Genomic DNA, 17,253 nt, shown 5'->3' on the forward strand with positions numbered 1-17,253 from the left:
AAGATCTTTAGCCGCTATTAAATATCTGAGTGAATAGTAAACTCCTTTATTATCACTTTTTATTATTATTCAAGTGCCGAGGCTTGCAAAGTTTTTTTTTCGCAATCCTTTACACGCATCGATGACGCGTTTTTTCAAAATAAAAAAAGAGCTAAAAATGTCTTTGATTATATAATTTTTAGACGATTGACTATAGAAAATTATTGTATTAATCATTGCGGCGCGAGAGACAGAGAGAGAGAGAGAGAGAGAGAGAGAGAGAGAGAGAGAGAGAAAAGACCGTTTTTGTAACAAAGGAGAGATCTGATAAACGTAAAATTAAAGAGAGAATTGTGCATAGAAAATGATAAAATAATAAAATAAAACGAAGAAAAGGTTGTGAAAGTCGGATAAAAACCACATTTTATGATATAAAAAAAGCAAAGAATATAATTTACTAGTATCTGTAATTAACATACCTTCCTAACTTTTTTGAATAAGTTGTGCTGTATTTTTTAATTGTGGAAATAGCCTGGATCGATTTTTTATTCATAATATTGTTAATTTGAAGTATTTATTCACAGAATTGTTAGTTAACAGAACCGTGGTAGTGTTGAGAAGCGTTTTATTCTCATACGTTCGTGCTTTAACTGAATCAATCAAAGCAATTATTTTTAGCATTTATAGTGAGGTATAAAGAAAGAAAGTTATAAAGAACTACGTGTGCTTATCCACTAACTAGAAAGTAGCGCCATCGGTACGCTGCATCGCGTATAATATCAGAATGTTTTTTTAAAGTTTATCAAGACATCTTGACGTTAATTAAACGTTAAATTGCACATATTGGGTTGACATTTTGTTACACGTGCTGTCGATACGACCTCAATGCTATATGTTGAAAATTTTTTTCTCTATTCAAGAAAAGAAATTGAATACAATTTCTTCTGATAAATGAATAACTCGTTAAATAAATAATAATAATGAAAAACTAAATGTCCGAATGATGAAATTTTCAAAGGAAATTTTACATATGTAATGAGCATTTATGTTTGGTTAGTATATATAATTAACGTTTACAAATCAACGCAATAGAAGGAATCGATATAAAAAAAAAAAAAAAAAAAAAAAAAAAAAAAAAACTACGCAATACCGATAAATACAATAAAAATATTACATAGATAGAAAAGTATCGTAATGAAGCGATAAGTAGCGTTAAACATTCAAGAGTCGAATGCACTTTGCACTCTCGAGTCTCAGTAGTCGTTCCAATGATCTTCTATAGATCGTCGATGGACTTGTTCAGCTGGAGAAGCGCCTCGCTCGCTCCCTCGCCGATACCCGCCTCGGCTGTTCCTTTAGGCTCGAGCAAAAGAATGTTCGCAGCCTCTTTAAGGATACTCGCGGCCTCGATCATCTTGGACTTGAGGGCTGCCGCGTCAATGACATCAGCATTCCACAAATTTTTAGCGAGGAAGAGCAGGGGAGCGTGCAGTTCGTACAGGACCATTCCACGGGAACGAGTTAGCCCGGGCTCGACTACATCGAGTACCTGCAGGAGCAGTCGGCATATGTCAACCTTGTGCTCGAGCACTACGTCCGGCAAGTCGTCCAGGTAGTATTCGTTTACGTGGCCATACAGTTGACTCAGTGAATACCTGTTTGTGATTTTAAATCTCTTTTGTCCTTTATGCTTTTTATTGGCACTCGAGTTTTTAATGACAGTGGAATTTTTAAGGAAGCGATGGCAGTAATATCTACTAATGCTGTTAAATGCAATTTGTACTCAATCTTCGAGTATTATACTCGATGAATTGCATGCATGGTATAGAGAAAAAAAGAAAGAAAAATGCATAGATACGAGAAGCAATACTACTGTAAGCACTACTACACATTTGTGTAAGCGAACCTTGGTATAGTAAGTAGAGCGTGTCGAGGGTGTAAAACCGAGCGATACTTTTTTATAAAATTTTCCCTAATATTAACTGCTTCTGGTCCATCAGCAATTGTATAAACTTCCACTTTGTCCATTTCCCCTTGAATAATTTTTTGCACTTTATTAACTGCTTGTCCGTTTGTTGAAAACTCGCAATGCGTGCATTTCCATCGACTTTCCGTATCTGCAAGTATCGATAATATTGCAATATTGGCAATGTCTACATCGATCAGAATATTTCAATTAAATTTTACTTCAATCAATCATTTAATATAATACAATGAAGATACTTAAATTTGAAAAATCTATAACAACGTTATAGAATAATAATTTTTTTTTTTTAATGTTGAATAATTTCATCGTAATAACTGAAATTTACTAAATGAAGTAGAATACTTTATTTACAGTGTTCGTAGCTTTTTGAATTAATTTTGTTACAATTGCCAATGGCAATGATAAAAACTCCGATAATCCGCTTATCGCGCGATTAAGCATAAATTTAAGGCTTGAACGATTGATTCATCTCATTTAATTTAGACTTTTCAATTATACGCAAGCCATAGTTAAAATTACTAATCGAGGCTTCGATCCACAGTTCGATAAAGTTGTTCGATAAAATAAAGTAACATCGGTAACATAATTTTTAAAAGTGTAAACAGTTCTCTATTCAGCCCGACCATGTTTAAGCAACACATCCAAAGTTTCCCGGAGTATGTGTAGTAAAGTGTCTCCTCGAGGAGCTGAAGATGAGATATGAGCTTTTTAAAGCACTCACCTAGAGAGTCAAGGGGTACGACCATCCCATTGTCGCACTTGTTGCACTTGAGAGAAGACATGTGGGTGCCGAGCTCCGTAGGGTCGGCGCACCTACTACACGCGCACACAAAGTACTTGCTCTCGAGGAGATATTCGCGACGCAGCATCGTCGGTAGCAAGGCGTGGGTGTAGCTGCTGAAAAGCTCCTGGCCAGCAGACACCTTCACCGCTGTCCTCAAGTGAATTCTGCGCGGACGAGTAAAGGCTCGTACAGGAGTTAGTTAAGTGCGATAAACGGAAGGTCTGTCTCGCTTGCACTTGTTCTCGGGCACTCTTTACGGGATTGCGAGGCAATTACGTGGGGTAGCACGAGGGTGTACATTGTTGATGATATACGAATCTCGCGATGCTAATAGCTTAAGCAATAATGTAACAATGCGATATTGACGATACGAATACGCAATATGTAAAGAGAGGTACGATCGATCGATATTATTCACGCTGCCATTGAATTATTGAGATAACTCGTATTAATTGTATCGAGAACGTTTGCTCTGGATAAGAAAGTGCTCGTTATAATTATAATTACAAATTGTAATTTGGCTATAATTATAAACAGATTTTAACGACATAGCCATTACACTGATAAACGGGCGTACGATAAATTTTATAGACCAATCAATTTACTAGTGATAAGATGTATCAATTAATTAATTATCTAAAGCAAATTAACTCGTCAAGTATTAAATTAAGTTATAAAATTTGCAATAATATTATTGTTGTATGAGAGTGAATTCCTAATGTAAAGATAAATGAAATAATATTAACAGACAAATGTAGAAAATTGCAAAAGAATATTTTCCGTATGTAAGTAGAACAAATCAAAAAACGAATAAAAAATTCTTCTGTTATTTAAATTGAGAGTGTAAAATAAGAGTATTAAAATTATATTTATGTATGTAGAAGTATATATGAAATGAGATAGTGCAATAGTTGCAAATGACTTTAAATTTCATCATTACTCATTAAACATCATTTTAATATATCGTTGATAAAAATAAAATTTATTACTTACCGGTAATCAGCTGGGACCACACTATGGACCGTATTTGAAACACACGAGTGGCTAATGATTGCGACATTGGGATATAAAGCTCTAGCTAAAAAGCCTTTAGCAGTTCTAATTTCATAACAGTTTATTTCTAAAATTCCGCAGGCCGATTGAATGTTATCTTCCGAGAACCTGTATTATTCCAAAATGTCAATGGTGAGGTGACGAATGCCTTAATAATTAATGTATGAACGTGTTGAATGGAAATTAAATGTGAATGAAACAAATTTTTATGAAATCAAATTAATTGCCCAGAATTCAATAATCGATCATTGATATTATTCATATTTTTAATCGTTTGAATTTAGATTTAATAAAAGGTATTTATATGATATTTTTGGATTGCGCGCGTATTAAAAAAATATGCTTGAAGGATAAATTTGTATGCGAACCTTTCTAATTTCAACCGCTTCCGTAAGTATTCCACGATATTTACATGATCAGTGCTCCATTGTGATTTTTGGCACCTATTCTTGTTGTGTGTTTCCATGTCTTTGACCTCTCTCTTCCACCTCTCGTCATCTTTCTCCGAAGCCAGTAAAAGCCGCAATGGAGTGATGCACTCGAGCTGTGGAATTCCATTTTGCTGCTCATTGCACAATGCTACTTCCACGTTAAATTTTTCTTTCGACTCAGCAAATATCTACATAAAATATAGTATATTATGAATGACAATAACCTTCATATTATTTCGATAACAAAATTATCGAAAAATCTCATACGCTCAATGATATAAAACGACAAATGTAAATCTTAACGAGACAGCATATTTAAAAATCTTACTTAAAAATTCAAAAACTGTAGTATTAATTGAATTCATTTTCTGTTTTATCTATTATTCGTGAGAATATTTCCCTACGTTTTCACAAAAAAAAAAAAAAAAAAAAAAAAAAAAAACAAAAAACAAAAAAAAACCATTGAAAATCCTATTATTTAAAATATAAAATGTTCACTGCGATGGAGCATTGTAGTGCTCCATCATAAAAGTGTGACACGAAATGCATTAGTCACAAGCGCAATAAAGTAAAAAGAAGGACAACTGACGTCGTTTACGTACCCCACATTCGTAATCTTTGTGCTGAGGCTGGACTTCGCACTCGGTCGAGCAGACGGGCCAGCAGCATGTGGAGCATAAGAATTGATTGTCCAGCTCACTCGGCCAAGGACTGTAACAGGACAGGCACAAGGGATGGGTGAAACTCTTGGGACCGACGACGAACGGCAATTCGCTCATAACTTCTTCTCCGGGCTCCAGATTTTTTATCGCTACCGCATACCTGCCAACTTGCTCGTTACGCAGAATCTCGTACTTCTTCTGTTCATCCTGAGCAATATCGTATTCACCACTGTTTATTTTACGAATAATTGACGCTTCGGCCGACTGCGTTTTCCATTAAGCATAAAGGAACATGGGAAGAGAAAAGTGTGCGCTAAAGCACTTGAATTACGATCGCTTATCGATCATCTGATCATCAGTACACCACACTCATGCATCACGTTTACGATGCTTCGAAGTATGTAAATGGATATTCCCCGAAATTTGAAATACAAGCGATTAAAATAAGATGGAATGATTCAGGTGTAATTGGTTAGAATGATCGTGGTTCTTATCAATCGAAAAGCACTGTCCGTAGATAATTAAGAAAAAAAAAAAGAAAGAAAAAGAAAAAAAAAACATTGTAAAGAAAATTTTGTTTCCAATGTGTAAAGTTGCAAGCGAGCGCAAGCCCAGAAAATATAATCGAATCGATTCTTTACTTAATAACGTAAATTTTCCCTAAACTGCACTCGCGTCTTGCAATTAGCTCGTCTATAATTAGGCGCGGGTGGCATTAATTAGATGGGTTAGCGCATCGAATGCACTTACCGTATTCGTCAGCGACATGTCGAGGAGTAGCACTAATGTTTATAAATCTCCTTGCTCAACGCTCACTTAGGCCAATGAACTATTTTGGCGCTCAACTGCAACTGAAAGTGCGCGGCGGTCGTCGTAGCTTTTTATATTGATGATATTGAAAGCGAAATTAACCTGGTGGCGTGGCGGCGTTTAGTGCCAATGGTAAAACCTATATTGAACGTGCGCATCTCTTCCTTCTCATTGCGAAGCTAGAAGACGAACTGTTAACACTGCACTGTATTTTTGGCTCTCCGATCTACAATGGTTCAGAAACATCGAGGAGTTGTACGGCCTCCACGCCTGGTAAATGCAATTATCTTGTTGTGTATGTTTACAATTCTATTCATAAGTGTGCATATTTGTCGGAGGCGAGAAAATTCTATGGTCCGTATCCAACAATTGCAACTGTGATTATTTAAGAATCTTTTAAGTGCATGACTTTTTGCTCTTCGTTCGTGCTGAACGAAGAATTATTCTTACTATAACATTTTTAAAGGTATATTTGCTTTTTACTAGCAAACTGTCTATTCCATTTATTATTTTAGCACTTCTAATAAGTTCGGTAAATTTTAAAATTAAAAATTTTAAAGCTTCTGCCGTCTCGTTTTCCTAACTTGTTGCATGGCATCATCTTAACCGCTCATCGAGTGAATTTTAAATTACGAATATCTCAATTTTTAATAAAAATAAGAAACAAATTTTGTTTAATTGCAATAGCTGAAACAATAATTTTACAGCTGACAGTTTGTATTAATTCGTTAAAAGGATTTTTTATTTTGTTCTATAAATATATGTATACATAGATACATACGTAAATATTATAATAATTATTATACTCTCGTAATTGCAGAAAACCGCCAAAAATTTATTAACTTTTCAGTAATTACTTAAATATCATATTTCTACTATGTAATAAATCATTCTTTTAAACAATTACTTAGGCTAACAATCATTTTATGGAAAGTGAAATAACATTTGCATTGAAGATGAAGTTTCTTTAAAAAAAAAACCAACAGAAAAACAGAAAAAAAACATTATTTAAATAACTAAAATAAATATTTTATTTTCTTCGTTTCGTAATAAGTACAATGGAATTGCTTATTTTTAAAAGTATTATTATCTTTATACATTCAAACACATTATATAACTTGAATTAAGTTATTTTATTGATAAAAATTTATTTTTAATTTATGTTAAATCGTTGCTATAAATTATTTGCAATAAATAATAACATAAGCTAATGATAATTATTGATAATACAACAGTTTAAAATAATTATAAGCTATATTGGTACAAGTATCATATTTTTTAATTTTTCATGTTTTTTTCAAATTCTGTAAACAATGTTAAGCACAATAGATTAATAAAATTATAATTATCTATATTAAAATTAAATAAAATACATATACAGATATATTATTTTGTTATATAGTTTTTATTTAGTTAATAAAGTTGAAATATGTGCTTATATCATTAATGTCAATAATTGTATCAAATTAATAAAATAAAGTTTAATATTTAAAGGGATTTTCAATAAAATAATTTGGCAGGTAAATTAAAATAATTTTATATTTTCTTCTAATTAATCATTAATTTCTGTTATTGAGAGTAATTGTATATCTTATTAATAAGCCGAACTTTCTACTATACGATTATCAATAAAAAATATTACAATATGAACTTTAAATGAACTTTCATGTTTAAGTAGTTTTATGTTTTGCACGAGTATTGATTCTGTTGAATAATGCATAAACTTTGTCGATGTTGATAAAATAAATATGCATTCATGAATGTATTATATATATATATATATATATATTCATGAATTAAAGTGAATTAAAAATAAAAAAAATTTATCGCCTATGTTACAGTGGTTGAGTTGTATTATTTTCAAATTAATTACCATTCGCATCAAATGATCCATTAATGCTAAAATATTTATTTACTTATTTCTCAATTTTAATGATAATAAATAAAAACAGTTGATTTACATGTATATAAATCGAATTTATGTAATTAAATTATATAATTAAATTAAATAATTAAATAATAAACGAATTAAATCAAATGGATATAAATCAAACATTCAGACAAATGCTTTGAATTTCTCATCATCTGATTTATTAGTAAATTCTTGAGTCAATTCATTATCATCGATAACATAAAAATCTCAAGATAAAGTACAATTTTTATTGTGTATTACATGATCTTGAAGATAAACGATAAATTAGATTACAAGTGCACAAAACTAGGATGATCAGCTACTGAATTTGATTTGTTTTTTTTTTTGTTTCTTGTTTCTTTGTACTTGAATTATTATATAAAATATATTATACCTTATGTATCTTTAATCATTGGCTAAATACGTTGTCCCAAGTATTATTTTCTTTATTAAATAGCTGTTACACACATTTAAAAATAATACCCAGCCATACATAATACTTAAAAAATTATATACAAGTACACGAGTCTATAGATGAAGCAACTTATGTTAAAAACTGATCCACTATTTGCTGGCAAGATTTTCATTTGTAAGCCTTGATGCTCGATAATGTAATGACTGAAATCAGTTGTCGTTTCTCAGAATTCGTTATACATCTGCGAAATGTAGCCGTGTGCCAGCTTAGTATCTCTACTTTTCTACTCGCTCTACTTTTATTGCCTAATTTTTCTGGTTTTCTATGAAATAACAAACTATAGTCGATAAATTAAATCCTTGATTTTAAATGTATTATTACATTGGAATTTTATCCTTATTAATTCACCGCAGCTTGTAGAAATGCAATAAATAACTTTACTCCTTATCGTCATTAGCTTCGAAATGTAAATGTCATATTTTTGGACAACTAAATCTCGTAATTCCTCTCAAACGACTTCCTCTTCTTCTACGAATTAATTTTAACAGATAACATCATTTTAGAATTTTCGCACAACTTGATTTTTATTATTTTCACAAGTACTTTAAAATAGTCATGTAATATAGTACAATTTTAATTGCATGGAATATCATTTTTTATCATACGTATTGAATTCTTCAGGATCAGGAATAACGAATCATGATGAACACAAATGGAATTCTTAATAAATGTTTTATAAAAAAAGTCATAAGTCATACGAGCCGTTTTAAAAATAAAAATAATTAAAAATCATATGAGCATATCATATAAAGATAAATCTCGTTATCAGGTTCATTTTTAGGTAGTGTTGCATTATTCTATTGTACTATACTTTGAGCATCGCATAAAATATTATTAGAAATTGCATTGTAATGTATAAAATTAAGGCAAAATTAAATTATCCAACCATTTGAACTGTATTATTATTATTTTACCGATCAATCATAATACAACACTAATGCAACAGAATGACTTTTATTCTTTTATAATTTGTTTTTTAAGTTTTACAGTTTGGGGGGTTGAAAAGAATTTGTATCTTATCATAGTATTTATTATACATAATTTTATTTATGACTTGTAAATTATATTCAATAAATATAGCACAAATATTTTATTACATAAACTCGTGAGTACTTGAATTTCTATCGAAATATTCTATAGAATATTAACAATTTGTATTTAGAGTCATCAAGATGCGTGCTAATGATATTAGAAAAAATAAAAAATTAATAGAATTAATAATAATTCATAATTCAATTAGAACAGAAAATTTAATTAATGAGGTGTATAAGACTTATTTAATTTTTAAACATTTCTAAATACAATAAACTAAATAAACAGTTTCGGCATAATTAATGTTTGTCAGATAAATATTTTAAAAATTATTATATTTCTAATTCAAGTGTTATATTTTTTAATTATCGACTATATTTTTTCTAGAAAATGGCATTATTATCTTGTCAAATAATATTACACTACAAAATATTTAAAAAATATTATTAAAAGAAAAATAATTCCTTTTTCCTTTGTTTGTTTGTTTTTTTTTTTTTTTTTTAATTTTATTACTTTGAATAAATCAGTCTTGTTTTTATTTTTACTTCGTGTAGCTTCATACTAATACAGTTATCATCGCTTAACAAATTCTGCAATGCTTCATTACTTATCCTGAAACAAAAAATTTCTAAAATTATGAACAATTAAATTCTGTTTCTCATTGTAAATTAATTCAATATATATAATTATAGGCCAAAACATAGAAACAATTATTGTTCATAAAAATATTTTGACATTTCAAATTAATTGGTTTAATTTTTGTTTTATTTTGTTGTTTCTCTTTTTTATTTCCAAAGCATACAATGCAAATATCTACAAGCTATTCTCGAGATTTCTTTTCTTTCTTTTTCAAGAGCTAAATTTTATGTTTAATTTATTTAATTTTATACTAATTAATCTACAATTTGTATGCGTTCAGAGGTTTCGCACACCAGCATTCTATAGAATTTTTTCTTCCAACAAAATGTTATGTCTTAAATTTCTATTCTCATTCGTGTAATTAATTATTGACTAGACTTAAATTTGAATTGAAAAAATTCCAGATACATTTTACCGTATTAAGGTGTAGTATCGCAGCTATGTATACACAATTAGTTACTCGCTATCTTCTTTTATGTGAAAACATGAAAATGAATTAAGAGGCTGGAAAACGGTGCGCTGTTAAATAGTTTTGCCTCTTATAAAATCTTATATTCAATCTAATATTTAATATATAATCTTATATTTCAATATAAAAACACTCTTCTGTATGGGAGGGCAAGTAATCGTACGTACGCGTCCATGCATTGATGCAACTATATTATGAAATCCATTCGCGTCACTAAGTGCGCCCTTAAGCGAACGGGGCTTTAAGCTTAAAAATGGCGGCAGTTGCCTCATCGACCTCAAGAACGATTCAAATCTACTGATTTGATAATACACGTCGGATCCTCCGCTTCGGTTTATGCACGCGCGCGCACGCCGATACCCACACTTGCAATAGGTAAACGTAGGTAGGACAGGATATCCTCGGTGCACCAGGTCGTAAGGGCTCTCGCGGCTGTTTTTTGATTTCTCGAGAATTAATGGGAGAGTACGCGCATGCGCGAGTGACAATGCCCAGTAATATAACGCGCACCTTTGCACGGAGGGGCTCCGCGTGCGCGGCCGCGCACGCACACAAATAGGGCTCGGCGAATACATAGAGCTTGAGTCGACCAGCCGGAGATCCCATTGTGCGCATATACCAATCGAACTCCCCAACACTTCCAAGTAGGGAGTACCGTAGTTTTACGGACGAGCCTACGGCTGCAGTTTCTTGAGACAAATTGAAATCCACTGTACTGCAAGACAGGCCAGCGTAAGTATAAAAAAAACCATGATTTTCGATGTTTGAATATCGGTTAAATGCGTGCGAGATTATAAAAGCAATGCTTAATATCAGAAATACCGAATGATTTGGATAAAGTGTGAGTGCACATCGTTGAATGCCGGCACGTGGAGCTCGTGCAGCTTTCTTTTCATAATCGGCAATTATAAGCGTCACTTTTGTGTGTTTGTATTGTTTACTGAGCGATGATTTATAAATCCGACAAAGTCTTCGTATTGCTTGATAAGGATTTAATGGGACTGAATAAGTGTTTAAGTGAGGTTAGGAGTACAACACTGCATAAGATGATAATTTGTCTTATGTAATAGCTAGGGCAGGTCAATAATGCTTATCTTGACTTTTTTTTAAATTGTTTTTTAGGTAAAATTGACGAGACTTAAGTTTTTTCGTGACTTTTTTTCTTTTAATTCAAATCGTAGGGAAAATGTAATTTCGAAGAATCGCGATCGATTACTACTTAGAAATTTTTATGAACGGAAATCGAATCTTCAAAGAATAACCGATTTTAGAAAAAGGCGTGATACATGTTTTAGTTAATCGCCAAAAGGTAGATAAAGATTAGGAATAAAGTAATGGGACTTGCTCTATTTCCTCATCTATTACTTAATAGTTTACTTTCGACAATGTTTTATTTTTATGTATATATTCTACTTGACTTGTAAGTCATTATTTTTAATTATGCATGAAGAGATTTTTTTTTCTTTTGTAAAATTTAATTCAGTATTATTTAGATAAAAATTTTTTATCCTATATATATAATTTAGAGAAATTCATATTTTCTCAATTTGTTAGGAAATAAAGTAGCGCAATTTTGTAATAATAAAATTTTTAAATAAACGATGGGAATCCATATTTCAAATATTAACTTAATTTCAATCCAAATAATTTAGCCCAATTGTTGATGTATGATTTGATTATTTTATATCCTGTAATAGAACATGCCTCCTCCAACCTATGGTGATCTTGGAAAGAGCGCTCGCAATATTTTTGGCACTGGATTCCATTTTGGTCTTCTGAAACTTGATGTTAAGACCAAAACAAATTCTGGTGTAGAATTTAGTGCTGGTGAGGTTGCCAATCAAGATACTGGCAAAGTCTTTGGTACTCTTGAAAGTAAATATAAAGTCAAGGAATATGGTCTTACTTTTGTGGAAAAATGGAATACAGATAATACTCTTGGTGTTGATGTTACACTCGTTGATAAACCACTTAAGGGTTTAACTCTTGGTTATAGTTCCACATTCTCGCCTCAGACTGGGTTAGTAATGAAATTTTGTTCTTTTATTTATTTATCTTTTCTCTATTGTAATTATCGATATGCTATTGGTTTCATTTTCTTATATTTTTATTAAGTTTTGCACGTGTATTTAAAAAATAGATTTTGTGCTTTGCTTTGAAATATAAAAATTATAAAATGCAAATCATTACAATTATGTTCTTTTTTTTTATATTATTGTGTCTTAAATTTATTTTATAAAGTATCATAAATTATTTACTATCAATTTAGCAAGAGAAGTGGTAAGCTCAAGAGTATATACCAACACGATAATGTTGCAGTTACATCAGATTTTGATCTTAGTCTCTCAGCTGGTCCATTGATAAATGCAAGTGCAGTAGTGGGTTATCAAGGTTAAATTTTCTCTGATAAAACATAAATTTAATCGCTTTTCTCTATTGTACATAGAAATTCTTATATTTTTATTAAATAGGATGGCTGGCTGGTTATCAAGCTGGATTTGATTCACAAACTAGCAAAGTAACCAAAAATAATTTTGCTCTTGGTTTTCATGCTTCCGATTTCCATATTCATGCGGCTGTGTAAGTATTATTTATGAAACAATCATAACAAACATTTTTAAAAACTCAAAACTAAACGTCTTAAAAATATAAATATATAAGAATATTACTTCTCAACAATTTAAATGTTTTAATATTTTCAAGTTTTTTTTACATTATTCCAATTAATTTTCGAACGTATTTTAATAGCTAAATTAATGACTAGAATTTTTTATAATACAAACTTTGCAGTGAGAACGGTCGTGAATTTGGAGGATCAATTTTCCACAAAATTAAGCCAGGACTAGATGGTGCAATTAATTTGGCTTGGAACTCGAGTAATAATGTTACACAATTTGGTCTTGGTTCGAGCTACAAACTCGATGAGGATGTCTGTGTAAGGGCTAAGATAAACTCTCAGCTTCAAATTGGGTTGGGATATCAACAAAAGTTGCGTAGTGGTGAGTATTAAATTTGCGTATTAGTCTATGAAAGTTAATTTTCAACTCAAAAATTTACTTTATTACGTAGTCATAATTGCTAATTGAAAAGTCAATAGCTTTTTATATTACAATAAAGTTTGCTCAACAGTTTATATAAAGTAAAAAATATTTCTTAACTATAATATTTAAATTTTATTTTCAACAAATTCTTTATTTCAGTATGAATTTATAATAAATTATCACAAGTTTTATAAAAAATTAAAGATATTTATACTTTTATTACGCTTTAATTAACTTAATGAAAATTGTTATTAAAAATTATTTACGTATAATGATATTTTTTTTTATATAGGAGTTAGTCTATGTCTTTCCACAAACATTGATGGAAAGAACTTTGGATCTGGTGGTCACAAAATCGGTTTTGCATTGAATCTAGAAGCTTAAATATCAAGATTAACGTGAATGTTGTCTTCTACGAGATAAACAATTTTATTACAATTGCGTCATTGTGATCATGTTCTAATTACATGTATAAGACCAGTTACTGCCTGTAATGTAATGTACGTAGACTTACCCTTAAAAGGGTCACCTGAATTTTAATGCATATTATTTAAGTTAGTATCATGTCTCCACGAACTTACAGCATTAATATTTTTAAATATACTTTTTGAAATGTAACAAAAATTCAACTTTGTTAAAAGCAATTAGACAATGCTTTGTAATACGTAGTTGTAAAAAGCATCTACATTATAATATTTGAAGGCATCTGTAAATTGAAATTTAACGATGTTAAATCTAGTATAAAATGGTATTGAGTTTTCCATGCCAGACAACAATAAAGGAAGTTAAATCAAGAAAAATAATATTTTATTTTTATTTGTACACCTTACGTTATTCGTATGCAAATGTTATTACGTAAATAATTTATTAGTCATTTTTTACACAATTAATATGCTTGTACCAAACAACGTAGATCTAGGCTTTTGCAAATTATATCAATAAAATTTCAATTAAGCTTTTTTTTATGTAGTTGTTTATTTACAAAAGAAACTGGTGTTTTTTGTTCTTTGCGCAAACTTTAAGAGTATTATTTTTTAAATAATGATACTAATATTGTATTCACATTATAAATTCGTTTTAAATACTAAGTGGCACTGGTGGTATGTACTGCACTTGGATTATTATTAAATATAGGCTTGTCGAACAATTATGAATTAATCAAAAGCTTAGTTCCTTAGATACTCAATGTACCATTTGATCTTCCATAGCTTTTGCTATCCATTCGGGTTCGGTTTGAGCAATTTTCTCAATAATTTGATTCACTTGGTAACAAAGAGATTGGATTTGTTTATCCCATGTAGGTAAGCTTTCTCGTGCTGGATAAAAAATGTCAATGTTAAGAGAATGATATTAAAATTTATGATTTAAAAACTTTCATTAAATTTAATGAATAAATTGCAAAATTAGCTTTAACAATTAAAAAATGAATTTATTGACATACTTTCAAAGTGAACAATGGAATCGATTTGATCAATGTAACCATTCATCCTTCCTTCGGTTATCATTTGACTCGCAATTTTTTCAGCTTTCCCTGGTGGAATCTCTAGCAGCGAACCCAATTCTTCAAAAGTGATATTATTATACAATTTACTAGCAGATAATAAATTGTGTTCGATCACTGCTCGATCAAGAATCGTTGAACCAAGCCCGTCGGTTGTGCATGCTTTTTGATGAGGCTGCAAAAGTGCCTCGAATTCTTCAAGTTCGGAACGCCGAATAATACGATCTAAATACATTTTCTCTAAAATTGAATAGGCTGGAAGTTGTTGGCATCGTTCGTCTTTGAACAACGTTGCTAACATACGACTCCTTTGCTGTCCAGCCGAAGCAAGTACTGTACAAATAAGAGCATTTCTGAGAGCGGTCATACGTTCATCCTCGTGAATAATTGACCTATACGATAATTCATTGTATCTCTGAGCCGCTTCGATAAATTTTCTTCTATAATCCAGTACCCGTGCATAACAGACTTTATAATAAATTTGCAAATGTTCGTTCTTGGATTCGGCCTAAACAAAGCAACAATTATATAACAGGCAATTATGGAATAACAATAACAATGTACAAAAGATATAAATAAGATTTAATCGCCTAGCAACTTTTACTTCCATGGATTAGCTTTTGCGAAAATAGCGATTAACCAGTTAGGATTTAATTTAATAACGTTAAGTCGATAAAGGAATAAAGTACCTGCAATAAGGAAGCTCTATTAATAAATGCCTCGGCTTGAATAGGATCGTCATCCTCTAAGTAAAGTCTAGCTATTTTAAGGTACGTTTCAAGTTTATAATCCACCGTATATTGCCTGCACATATAAATATGACAAATAAAGTAATCGATTTTCATGGTCATACGAATTTTTGGGAAACTTACTTTTGCCCAGTTTCTAAGGGTATACCAACAAGAACATTGGCAGCTTCGCGCCAATTCTGATTACGCTCGTATATATCGGCTAAGTGCTGCCTTATATTCGCAACCTGTTCTTCGAATGAAATTACCCTAGGCTGCACCTAAACGCCAATAAGACAATAAAAATGCTTACTGCATAAAATCGCACGAGCAAAAAGTGTAAAATCATGTATTTTTCGATGCAGCATTTATTACCTTATCCAGCGTATAGTGGGACACAGCTTTAGAAATTTCATCGGGTAATGACTGTAGTCTATTACTAACGTCTGTCAACACTTGCCTAGATATAACCAAACTAACATTCTCATTGACAACTACAAAAAAAAATTCAATTTCAATTCAATATTATTGTCAATTATTAATTAACAAGTAGCACGTAAATATTTATACATACTTGCTTCGATAAATACTTTCAAAGTATCGGCGAGCTCTTCGCCGGACGACGTAATTATCGCGTCCAAAAAGGATTTGTATCTGAAAGAACGCTTAGTTAATGGCAGTGGGGCTCAATTTTAACGATGGGTTGAAAATGTTAACAATTATATTACTTTTCCGCCTGATCCTTGTGCGAGCCGCCCGAGTGAGAAAGATTTGCGAGCTGTTGACGCATCGCCGAGGCCATGGTAACGACAATCTTATGTCAAAAAAGCAGTCAGCCACTGGTGCAAAATGCACAAACCGCTTCCTCTAATATGGATGACGGATTCCTCTAATGCTTCAAACGTCCAAGGTAATTTTCGAAGCCGCGCCGCGCGCACTGCAATGCGAACTGCGACCCCTTGACCAACGGCTTTTCTTGGTTAGGCTGTCTATTTCATGAAAAAGACGACATTCGACGATTAGGCTGGAAAATGCGTGCATTAGGAATAAGGAGGAGAGCAGGTTGCGGGCGGCAACGTAACAGTGCTGCGCAACGTAATGCTACGGAGTCACGACGCGACTCCTTGAATTTTGAATTGTTCTTTCGTAATGATAAATAAATTGGCGTAGGTTGGTCATTGGTGACTTTATGCCGTATATACAACTGGGTGGTGTGATGTAATATAATGTATAAAGCGATTGGGGAATGGATCTGTCTCGTTTGTAAAATTAATACAAGTGAGACGAGTCTTTAAATGGAAGCTTATTATTTGCCGTGACTATTCTTACTTATCATTTCTAATTTCATAGCGGGAAAGATTAGTTTTTGGTGAGCAAAGTGTCGATTATTCGGAGGCTATTTTTTTAATAAAAATGCCTGGATAAGCGAAGAGCTCGTAGACACGACGAGGTGATATGTCAATTAGAAATTCGCATATAAATATTATAGACAATATAAATTTACAGGTGCCGTAATTATACATAGGAATTATTATTGCCACTGGGTGTGAAAAGCGCATCTTCCACAATCATTTTACGATTCATAATAACGGACAATTTGACGTTTTACGGGGCTTTGTTTGAATTTGTAATATTAAAAGGGGGAGACGACAAAATTTTTTAAATGTCCGACATTCGTGAAGGTTCTTTATTAAAATTCGCATTAAAATCAATTTAATCCGTTGAATGTTTGCTTTTGTTGGCTATACTT

General features: G+C 31.5%; 3 protein-coding genes across 4 annotated transcripts in view; 1 reads left to right on the plus strand and 2 right to left on the minus strand.

Moving 5' to 3' along the window:
* The window catches only part of LOC105369055 (uncharacterized), an 11,061-nt gene extending 5,337 nt beyond the window's left edge, over window positions 1–5,724 (minus strand). Inside the window, exons 1-8 of the mRNA XM_011508297.1 lie at window positions 5,647–5,724; window positions 4,837–5,103; window positions 4,172–4,422; window positions 3,744–3,911; window positions 3,027–3,077; window positions 2,688–2,914; window positions 1,934–2,096; window positions 1,318–1,634 (exon numbers count right to left, since the gene is read on the minus strand). Of these exons, the coding sequence (XP_011506599.1) occupies window positions 1,318–1,634; window positions 1,934–2,096; window positions 2,688–2,914; window positions 3,027–3,077; window positions 3,744–3,911; window positions 4,172–4,422; window positions 4,837–5,103; window positions 5,647–5,664 (1,462 nt within the window). The 5' untranslated portion in view covers window positions 5,665–5,724. The remainder of the gene's footprint in view (window positions 1–1,317; window positions 1,635–1,933; window positions 2,097–2,687; window positions 2,915–3,026; window positions 3,078–3,743; window positions 3,912–4,171; window positions 4,423–4,836; window positions 5,104–5,646) is intronic.
* Window positions 5,725–5,905: 181 nt separating this feature from the next.
* Window positions 5,906–14,077, plus strand: LOC105368566 (voltage-dependent anion-selective channel). 2 transcript variants are annotated; one of them, XM_011507595.1, is made up of 6 exons: window positions 5,906–5,979; window positions 11,931–12,253; window positions 12,503–12,624; window positions 12,705–12,813; window positions 13,024–13,232; window positions 13,567–14,077. In XM_011507595.1, exons 1-6 carry the CDS (start codon window positions 5,938–5,940, stop codon window positions 13,656–13,658), a joined length of 897 nt encoding a protein of 298 aa, XP_011505897.1. In that variant the 5' UTR covers window positions 5,906–5,937; the 3' UTR covers window positions 13,659–14,077. The 2 variants fall into 2 exon arrangements, with proteins under 2 accessions (XP_011505897.1, XP_011505898.1); XM_011507596.1 differs by lacking the exon at window positions 5,906–5,979 and adding an exon at window positions 10,640–10,965.
* Window positions 14,078–14,310: 233 nt separating this feature from the next.
* Window positions 14,311–16,613, minus strand: CSN4 (COP9 signalosome subunit 4). Its single transcript, XM_011507597.1, has 7 exons — window positions 16,232–16,613; window positions 16,078–16,157; window positions 15,879–15,997; window positions 15,648–15,784; window positions 15,465–15,579; window positions 14,716–15,283; window positions 14,311–14,590 (listed from the first exon to the last, which is right to left on the minus strand). Exons 1-7 carry the CDS (start codon window positions 16,303–16,305, stop codon window positions 14,457–14,459), a joined length of 1,227 nt encoding a protein of 408 aa, XP_011505899.1. The 5' UTR covers window positions 16,306–16,613; the 3' UTR covers window positions 14,311–14,456.
* Between the last annotated feature and the right edge of the window lie 640 nt (window positions 16,614–17,253).

The sequence above is a fragment of the Ceratosolen solmsi genome, unplaced genomic scaffold, assembly GCF_000503995.2.
Source record: "Ceratosolen solmsi marchali unplaced genomic scaffold, CerSol_1.0 scaffold1, whole genome shotgun sequence".
NCBI lineage: Eukaryota > Metazoa > Arthropoda > Insecta > Hymenoptera > Agaonidae > Ceratosolen > Ceratosolen solmsi.

What these genes read in the sequence shown, in the direction of transcription:
- CSN4 (XM_011507597.1), bottom strand. Translation starts at nt 16,305, where the DNA reads ATGGCCTCGGCGATGCGTCAACAGCTCGCAAATCTTTCTCACTCGGGC. An exon ending in CCCACTATACGCTGGATAAG is followed by an intron (nt 15,785 to 15,878) that starts GTAATAAATGCT and finishes ATTGGCGTTTAG; the next exon opens with GTGCAGCCTAGGGTAATTTC. An exon ending in CCCTTAGAAACTGGGCAAAA is followed by an intron (nt 15,580 to 15,647) that starts GTAAGTTTCCCA and finishes TTATATGTGCAG; the next exon opens with GCAATATACGGTGGATTATA.
- LOC105368566 (XM_011507595.1), top strand. Translation starts at nt 5,938, where the DNA reads ATGGTTCAGAAACATCGAGGAGTTGTACGGCCTCCACGCCTG. An exon ending in TTGTACGGCCTCCACGCCTG is followed by an intron (nt 5,980 to 11,930) that starts GTAAATGCAATT and finishes ATCCTGTAATAG; the next exon opens with AACATGCCTCCTCCAACCTA. An exon ending in TGCAGTAGTGGGTTATCAAG is followed by an intron (nt 12,625 to 12,704) that starts GTTAAATTTTCT and finishes TTTATTAAATAG; the next exon opens with GATGGCTGGCTGGTTATCAA.